General features: G+C 41.1%; 2 protein-coding genes across 2 annotated transcripts; both read right to left on the bottom strand.

Annotated features, from left to right (window-relative positions):
- Positions 1-2,238: 2,238 nt before the first annotated feature.
- pfdn4 (prefoldin subunit 4) lies at positions 2,239-5,133 on the bottom strand. The gene is made up of 4 exons (XM_077545766.1): positions 4,800-5,133; positions 4,129-4,236; positions 3,898-4,038; positions 2,239-2,522 (listed from the first exon to the last, which is right to left on the bottom strand). The coding sequence occupies exons 1-4, from the start codon at positions 4,815-4,817 to the stop codon at positions 2,391-2,393; spliced, it is 399 nt and encodes a 132-aa protein (XP_077401892.1). The 5' UTR covers positions 4,818-5,133; the 3' UTR covers positions 2,239-2,390.
- A 1,281-nt stretch (positions 5,134-6,414) lies between these two features.
- pym1 (PYM homolog 1, exon junction complex associated factor) lies at positions 6,415-8,925 on the bottom strand. The gene is made up of 3 exons (XM_077545753.1): positions 8,623-8,925; positions 7,440-7,533; positions 6,415-7,356 (listed from the first exon to the last, which is right to left on the bottom strand). Exons 1-3 carry the CDS (start codon positions 8,651-8,653, stop codon positions 6,864-6,866), a joined length of 618 nt encoding a protein of 205 aa, XP_077401879.1. The 5' UTR covers positions 8,654-8,925; the 3' UTR covers positions 6,415-6,863.
- Positions 8,926-9,221: the final 296 nt, after the last annotated feature.

Here is a 9,221-nt window from a genome sequence, read left to right as displayed (position 1 = left end):
AATGCAAAAGAATACAAGAGTGGAAAGCTTGTTGCTTGTGGGCGGAGCCAAGAATCTGAGGGATGATTTATGCATTTTCACTGGTTATACTGGCACGCTCTTTTTCCCTTTTCCCCCTCCAGGCTATCATTTATGCCATCGGGCTCTTTCAGGGATATATACATTTAGTGTCAACTATTTATTTTTTCTACTCCACATTCTTTTCTTTCTCCATGGCAGACTTTTATTTGCGTGCGCTCACCTCAGTGGAGCAAATGGTGATGAATGCGGCTCTTAAGTGCCTTTTTATTGCCCGCTAATACTTTCGCTGTCTGTTCACGGTTTCTGCTTTACATCATTCTGATGGTGTCCTTCCTCCGATTAAAAAAAAAAGAAAGAGAAAAAGGTTGCTGAAGTACATTTTTCTTCCTATGCTGCTTTTAGTATCCAAGGTCAAACATTGCATACTTTCACAAATGCCCCAAGGCTCGAGGGCATGTGTGTCGCGGGGGAAATGTGAAGAGCAGAAACCTGACTTTCGGAGTTATCTTCCGCCCTCCCAAGGTGACGCAAGAGAGCGAAATAACCCGGGACCGACCACACTTGAAAAAACAAAAGGGCGAGAAAGGGTGACTCGCTTGAAGCCGAGTGGAGCTGTGAGAAAGGGGAGTGTCTGGGAACTGCTTGGTTGGAGGGGGGGGGGGCATCCGATTTTTGTTGGGGGGGGGCAGTGGCTGGCAGCCTTTACAAGGATTAGAGGCGCACATGCACGCACACGGTGGCAAGTGTCTGCATGCAGATGTGCTTTATGTGTTGAAATCTGCGCAAGCCAAATTCCACATTCCAATCATTGCTGCCTCCATCTTCGTGTGAGCTCACGGCATGAAATTCAACGTGATTGATTTTTTGGATTGTTGCCAAGTATTTACAGTATACATTCATGTGTGTGGTTTCTGTTTAGAAAAATGACAACTTTTCTTGCTGGCCAATTCATGTGCTGAAAACAAATGACTGTCATAAAGAGGTCTTCTCTTCTTTCCAAAACCTGTTTGGAGTCATTTAGTCCATAATTATGGACTACACTGCCTCCTCAATTTTCACATGGTTGCAGCAATGGTAGCCTGGATTCTGCAGACACTGACCAAATTAAATCCCCTTAAATGTTTCAAATTGTATGAACATTAATGATTGTGCAGCTGGACATAAAACTTTGATATCCCAGAGTTGTTGAGTTGCGCACAAGTCAACCAAGATAGTCATAATCAGTGATGGGAAATAACCATATCCAAATTATATCTTCTTTATCCTCTGTTAAGAATACTAATATTACTGTTGTTTGCTGAGGAGTTTTGACTGGCTCTATATTGGTATTATACTGCCCCCAGGTGGCCAAGACAGCACACTCTCGATTGAATTAAAACAACAAAAGTGGCAACAACTGTTCAATTTCTTTGCATTCTTTTTAATAATGTCATTTTTGTCCGCTGATGAGAGCAGAAATTTATTTCGGAAGTGCTGTAATTTGGACAAATGTGAACCAGGGAGCAATCTTCTTCTTCTTGGTATGACTGTTTCTTACCTTGTCAAATTATTGTTGATAAATATTGTGATGGGTTCTTATTATAATCAGTCTTCATATAGATTAATATAGCATTTATTATTAATAGTAACATAATTAAAGGTAATTTCTAGGGCTGGGTATCTATTTGATTCACAAGTCTTCAGTTCAATTCGGTTTTTAACACCCCCCAATTCACTTCAATTCAATCCGATATTGATTAGTTATGGAACATAAATTCTTAAATATCAAGGACATGATAAAAACACCACAAACATTAATTTCCAAATTAAATTTTGCGGAGGCAGTTATAAGTGGTTAAATGATTTAGTTTATGAATGAAAGTACGTGTTATAATCACTTAAGTGTTAAACAAGCATTGATATCAGCAAGGATAAGATGACAATATCTTTATCATTCTAATTCAATAATTGTGAATAAAGATTCTGAATTGTCTTAAATTGCAATAAGTCAATCAGGTCTGCTGAAAGTTCTTAATGTGCTGTGTAGTGAACATTGTTGCCAATCAGGCTAATATGTACTCATTACAAATACATAGCCTATTTATTAATTTATGCCATTGTTGTATCGCATCAACATGCAAGTTTTTATAACGTCGTAGGCTTAGTACTCGCTAATTATGTTAAAATGTTTTAAATGAAGATTACCACAATTAAGCATTAAAAAAACAGACAGTAATATACATTTGAAAAGCTCTCATTTATTCACTGCTTCCCCCCTATTGTTGTCCTTGTGGTTCTCTGCGGTCACGGGTCAGGTCCAACTGGATTTCCTGTTTGTGTGTCAAATGTTCTGTCAAAGTCCTTACTGGGGCTGCAGATTAAGCCCCATCTCAGCTTTCGTCCGCCTCCAAGTTGATGTTGTTACCAAACTTGGCGTAGAGCTGCACCTTCAGGTCCGACAAAAGCTGCTGGATGGATGACACTCGCTCGTCGAGCTCTTTGACCTCTTGCTGCAATGCTTCCTGCTCAGAGAATAAGGCAAACAGAAGTCAACCCACCAAGAATGTCTTGTCCATAATGTTCTATGCAGCCCCACTAGCCTAAATACTAGGGGTGGGAATCTTTGAATGTCTCACGAATCGATTCTGATTTTTGGGTGTGCAATTAAGAACGATTTTTGATTCAAAATTTTTGATTGACAATGACTTTTGCTTCAATGTATAGATGTTCAAGGAATCGTAATGATCTACTCCAGTCTGACTCGCTAATGCTAATTAGTGCTCTACTCACGGCACTTTTATCATTCAAAAGAATGGCTCCACGCCGCAAAAAAAAAAAAATAAATAAAAAAATTATTGGAATAACTTGATCGGGACTTTTCCCTTCTACGCTCTAATGTGGCTACAACTTCACAGTGTATCAGACCGCGTGGAACCACACTGCCCCTAAGTGGCCAAATTGGGTACAGCGCTCCCAATAAAAGGCACACACAAACAAAGGATAGACAGTATAAAAATAATTTAAATAAAATAGATTTTGGGACATTTAAAATTGATTCTGAATCGTACTAAATGAGTAATTTAGTCGCTTTTCTTATGAGAATCGATTTTTTAGCACACCCCTACTAAATACAGTATTTTGTTGAACATTGCGTTAGTGGAATATGCAGGTTTTTTTCTATCAGTATAAGAAGGCGGCCATTTTGCCAATTGCTGTCAAGTGAAAATGACATCACAGTTGCTCAGGTCTCAGGTAACAACCAATCACAGATCAGCTTCAGAAACCAGGTGAGCTGTGATGTCATCTTCAGTTGACAGCAAGTGGCAAAATGGCCGCCGTGAGTTGGATAAAAACGGCTGGATTTTGCTTCATAACCCATATTGCACAAATGTAATATTAATCAGTGAAGTCACATATATTATTGTGAAGAAACGTTTAAGGGTGACTTCCTCTTTAAGTCACCAAACATGGCCCTACTTTCAGATTTGGACCGAAAGACACCAAAACAACCAGACAGAAACAGTATGTTGTGACAACGAAAGAATAAAATGTAACCGGCGAATGCTAGTCATGATAAAGAGACATTAATTGGGCTCTGCTGCTTGTGTTGTCCTTGTATGAGTCTGCTAATCGATAACAGTACCGATTTACTTTGTGTTACGATACTGCAAATAGAGTGCGTCAAATGACTCAACTATCAACCGTATTGATGTAGTGAAGTCTGTAGTGCCCATTTTGATTAAACTAACCATTTGTTATGCTGCTTTGCATGCGCAGAAAAACTAAAACATAAACCCAAACACATTAAATCAGCAATCACAACTAAATCCCATCAATGGAATTGTTTGCATGATATGCATTAATTGTGTGTTGATAGTAGATCTGCAGTGAACCTACCTTGGCAGCCTCCAGCATCTCTTGCGTCTCTTCTTGCGTGTGACTAATGAAGACGTCACCAATCTGATAGGGGATCAACAGTGAGTCGTCGTCAAACATCATTAGGTCGTCGCCGGCGTCCTGCAAGTTCTGCAGTGACTTCTACAAGGCAGGAGAGCGCATCAGTAAACAAAAAGTTGCAAAATATGACACCAACAAAAACATGATGACGCTTATTCCCACACTGCTCACCTTCTTTGACTCGATTTCTTTTTTTAGCTCCGTCATTCGATTTGTGCTCCTAGCGAACTTGTTGATCTTCTGCTGGTCTTCGAAAGTGACGTTGACATCCTCGACCCCCTGCAGGTGTGAAATGTGTTTACAACGCAGCACCTTGTATAAGCTACGCAATCGCTCTCTTATCGTTCACATATATCAGCCATTCATGAATTCAAACGAGATGGGCATGGTTTTACGCACTCTTTTCTGCAAAAGCCACAAAATTACAGATACCCGGATGATAATCAACCCGCCTGGATACAAAATCAAACTAGATTGAACACGACTGCTATGAAAGGCTAACCTTGACGACAAATACAGTAAAACTCGGGCGTAACGTTTTGTCGTTTTGTTAATTTGACTATCTGTTTAAAAACGGAGAGCAACAACTTCACCAAAAGTAATCAATATTAATCAAGCTATCCAAAAAGATCAATTTGCTGAATAATATCACAGATATGAATGGCGAGGTTGCACATGCTGCTCTGAACTAGATGAGGGTGTGACCACGACTTAAAAACATCGGGCAAGCTGTCTTTTACCACCGACAGTTTCATAGACAAACTACACAAACTCTATACCACAGCGGAATAAAGTGTGATGGACAACTAATAGTTATTTTAAATCCATTTTACGCCACTTGCCTTTATGGTTGCAGCCATCTTCACTTCTTCGTCGATACCGTCCTGTTTCAACGACTACGAACGTCAGGGTCCAACTAACAGCGCCCCGTGTGGCGCGGAGGACGACAGCTCCTTTCCGTTTCGTTTTTTTCCTTTTTTTTTTTTGAACATTGACTGCTTACCCCTTTGTCATGCTCATACATCAGCCGCTGTGTCAAAGTGAATCTTCCCATGTGGATGTCTTGGGTAATGAAGTTGCGTTAATTGCTAAAAACAGATTGGGATTTTACTGGGGGAGAGAAGGAGGGTTTTGTTAAAATTTTCAGTAAGGGCTAGCGCATTTAGCGGCAGCGGCATGTGTCGTGGCATCAGCGACGTCACTTCCCCTTATGCTGCGGCACCAGCGACTTCACTTCGACGTATGCCACGGCATCAGCTACGTCACCTCTGCTTATGCCGCGGCATCAGCAACTGCCTTTGCCTTTCTTCTTTATCTCGTGAGATGTCGCGACTCCATTCAACTTGGTGCTGCTCCCATTACTCATTCCACGGCATCGTGTGCGTTTATGAACGGATTATTTTTTTCGTTCGTATGTGTTTACGAACTGCGTGTTTAAAAAAAAAAAAGTACTTAATTATTTTCACGGACTTGCACTGGGGGGCGGGGGCACGCAGTCAACCCCGTAATCGGAGTAATAAACACATTTTATTGCTGGCTTTTAGCTTGACACGAATGTCGACATTGGTCTGGTATCTGATAGTGTTTACCTTTTGTATGTTATTAATTTAATGTTAAATTTTTTGTTTTTATATGTTTGGTTTTTACTCCATGTAGGCTACATTTTTGAAGTGCTCTAGAAATAATTGGCGAGGCACCCTACGTTACTTCCATTCAGCGTCCAAATATGGTGTGGCATCGCTAGGATGCCACAATGGGTGACAGGAAAAACACCATATTTGGACGCTATTTTTTTATCAGCTTTATTGAACCATAAAATAAGTACAGAAGAGTATTGACCATTTGCACCGACGTCACGTGACTACCCTATGACGGACGGCGGAAAGAAATGATTGTTGAATGGAAGTGGACGTGACCCGGAGCGACTTAGTGACTGTTATTATACAAATTTAAAGTTATTGCCCATCGAGCAATGGAATCTACTACTTCAACCGAACGTCGCCTGTGAGTCGAAGTTGCACATTTAGTCGGGACTCATAGAGCGCGATATTTACTTAAGTTGGAGATCGCTAGTTTGAAAACAGCCCTTTACCTTCTGTTGCCTGCTGTTTTTTACCAAGTTAATCAAATCGCCGACTTTGCCGTGTTATGGCGCGGCGCTGATGTGAAACCCGAAATTCCGTGGCATCTACCCCATTGGTAATGTGAACGCTTACTAAAAACAAAAACAAATCTGATTTCACCCAAAAATCGGAATTACGCATTAAGACCTGCAGTGTGAACGTAGCCTAATTCTCTGCTTGGGTTGCAATAAACAGTTTGAAGTCTTTTTTTCTTTTTAAAGAATTGCTCTTTACTTGTACTTTTATCTGCCAAACTGCTGCTTGTTGTGAAATGAGTTGAGTCCACTGCCACCATCTGGTGCTTGTATCCCAAATTTTTGCTTGAAGGTCAAACCAAAAAATGCCGATTGAATGACAGATCAGATCTTGACAAATCGCTGACGTATTGGCAGTCGGACTCAATCTCTATCCTCCGTGAACAGCTGTTGCTTGCAAACTCTCCCCCAAAAATCCAAATTAGATCATTTTATTGTAGTATGTAGTATGTATGTATATTTAATTAAATATAGTGCTTTTGATGAAATCATTTAAAAAGCACACACGTCAACAAATCACTTAATTAATTTTTTAAAGGTACAAAGTGGAGCAAAAAAAAAAAAAGGAACATAAGTTGATTTTGTTCTGTTTAAAAAATGTTTAAAAAACGAACACCAGGGCCAAGCTGAGTGTGAAATGTCAATGAATGGGCAGACTTGGCATGAGCCGCTACTCAATGTTCATCATGAAGAGGTTAAAATGGAGGCCGGAATCACAGAGGACCAAGTTGACCAATTTCATCCGTTCTCACGAGTGGCTCTCCAGCTGCTCCAACTCGTCTCGCAGAGTCTTCGCCCTGGCCAACTTTTCCAACTGATCCTGTGTTGGCTGCTTTATTTCCCCTGAGTCCACCTTCTGCTGCAGCTCCTCCACCTGACGCAGCTTCTTTCTCAAATTCTTAATCTTCTTCGCTTTTTCCGCTGCAGGGGTATCATCTACTCCCGTCGCTGCTGCCGTTGCTTTGTGCAAGTGCTCACCACCCGCTGAGATGGTCACATTCTCGACGGCGTCGGAGAGAGACGCCACGTCAGCCTCGCTCTCCTCCGGTTCGTGCTGTTGCTGTTTTCGCTTTTCTTTACGTTTCAGGTTGCGTTTGGCCGACTTGGAGAGACTGGCGGCATCGCCGTCCGGATATCCCGGGATCTTGTGCTGCTGTTTTGGGGACTCAGTGTCAGATGCACTCAGGCCTGGCGGAAGACCTGGTTTGCTTTTGAAGAACTTCACATATTTGTTTTCATATCTGAAAGACAAAAGAGGGAATTCGAACATTAAAAAAACAATCACCTCTTTTCTCATGAAGCAGTTGTGACAGAGTTCACTTACACCGGGACCTCTTCTTGGGGGACATAGCCTTCTTTCACCCGCCGTGGTTTTCTCCACGTGCCGTCCGGTCGCTGTGTGGCAGCAATGTATTTTCCTGACAAACAATAATAACATAGAAGGGAACTGTCAAATACACATATACAATTATAAAGCTTACATTTGTCCCACCAAATACAGTGGATATAAAAAGCCCAGACACCCATTCAAATGCCAGATTTTTGTGAGGTTAAACAAAAAATAAACCAAACAAAATCATTTCAACACTGCTTCCACGACATATAAAATGGAAAAACCTTAAATCTTCCTTTTAGTAAAGTGCAACATGTTTTGTCAGTTCTGCAACAGTAACGGTTGGGAATAGTGTAAATCGCAGATTGTTGTTGTTTTTGGCTATAAAAACACCAATAATATGAGTTGTGGATAACAATAAACATGAAGCCACAAAGAGCACAGCTTGCTTGGAAGTGTGTTGCACCTCATTGCTTTATGCTTTACTGTTAATTAAGTAGAATGGACTTCAAGAGAAATGAACATGGCAACAACAACAAAATAGCTCTGCACAGCAATGAATCCAACCAGTAAGAGATCAAGTTTGCCACATTAAGTTAAACAATTTCACTAATGTGGGCTGATATATTCACTACATAAATGGATCTTTGTTGAAACCATGCCTGCTACAGGTAGTGACCAGAGATTTATATGCTCTACAACTAGATGGCAGTAGATACAACATTAACCTGTATCAACTTTTGTGACATTTGTCAGACTTTTTTTTTTTCCTTTCAAATATGAATGTGCATACATAATGTAAAATTTTATGGTGGCGCACGTCTCCAGTACACTGTAACGTGATGTTCACTACTGGTAACTTTTAATCAAACACACCCCACTGCTTCTCTTCATTTGAGCAACAATACAAAAGGGAGGTGAGGTGAAAGCAAGTTTGTCGTTCGTCTCATACGAGAGGACGCGTGATAGTATCATGCTAACTAGCAGCTAGCCTGCGAGCAACAACAGGGATACATTTGCATGGCAACAATGCAGCGTTGCGAGCACTGCAAACGTTGCAATAGCCAAACACACAGCAGCTGGTAAGATAGTAAATCCCGACAGCAACCGTTTACTAATTTGATATTTGTTCATTATATTTTAATTCTGTAAGTTCCACACGCGCAGGGCTTACCAGATTCATCTGTAACATAGGGGGTTGCCATTTTGAAGAGCTGATCGTTCCCCTTCGTGGGTCAACCTAAACGTCCCCCCTACCCAACGCTCCTCGTCCCAAAACAGGCAGAGACTACAAAATCGTTATCGTAGTAATCTCATTACGTTGTCCTCGAGGTGGTCGCTCTCATGACAACATCAGGCGATTAAGCGAGAACGAGAGGTAAAGCAGAGCAGGTCTTAAAAGAACATCATGAGCCTTGTCTATCGGGAGGTGCAAGTTAACAAAACGAGCGAACGTCCCCCCAGACGGAAGTGACGATACTTTAGGGTTGCCATGTATCGATGCAAATGGTTTGCCTCTTCGAAGCGGTTAATAAAATAAAATTCAAGAAAGAAAGAAAGTACTGCGGAGAAAAATAGTTACTGCGACCATTCCGCTTAACCTGGAGTCCGGCATCGGGACCTTTGAAGACATTTTAATTCACCTGTATTTTATATCTCTTGACATTTTCCTGTCCATTCAATGGACATGGTCACACACAAAAATCGTTGCAGGCTTTGTAAACGCAACTGCCACATAAGTCAAAGATGTTGGAGTTGAACAGTATGGACAGA

Source organism: Vanacampus margaritifer, chromosome 1 (assembly GCF_051991255.1).
Source record: "Vanacampus margaritifer isolate UIUO_Vmar chromosome 1, RoL_Vmar_1.0, whole genome shotgun sequence".
NCBI lineage: Eukaryota > Metazoa > Chordata > Actinopteri > Syngnathiformes > Syngnathidae > Vanacampus > Vanacampus margaritifer.
The sequence above is the reverse complement of the archived record's forward strand: the minus strand, read 5'-3'. Positions and strand labels throughout refer to the sequence as shown.

Bases quoted from the DNA above. Each gene is read 5' to 3' on its own strand.
- pfdn4 (XM_077545766.1), bottom strand. The intron at 4,039-4,128 runs GTGAGCAGTGTG...CCTGCCTTGTAG, and splicing joins AAGAAATCGAGTCAAAGAAG to AAGTCACTGCAGAACTTGCA. The intron at 2,523-3,897 runs GTAGGTTCACTG...TTCTCTGAGCAG, and splicing joins AGATGCTGGAGGCTGCCAAG to GAAGCATTGCAGCAAGAGGT.
- pym1 (XM_077545753.1), bottom strand. From the start codon at position 8,653: ATGGCAACCCCCTATGTTACAGATGAATCTG. The intron at 7,534-8,622 runs GTAAGCCCTGCG...ATTGTTTGTCAG, and splicing joins CTATGTTACAGATGAATCTG to GAAAATACATTGCTGCCACA. The intron at 7,357-7,439 runs GTAAGTGAACTC...TTTGTCTTTCAG, and splicing joins CCCCAAGAAGAGGTCCCGGT to ATATGAAAACAAATATGTGA.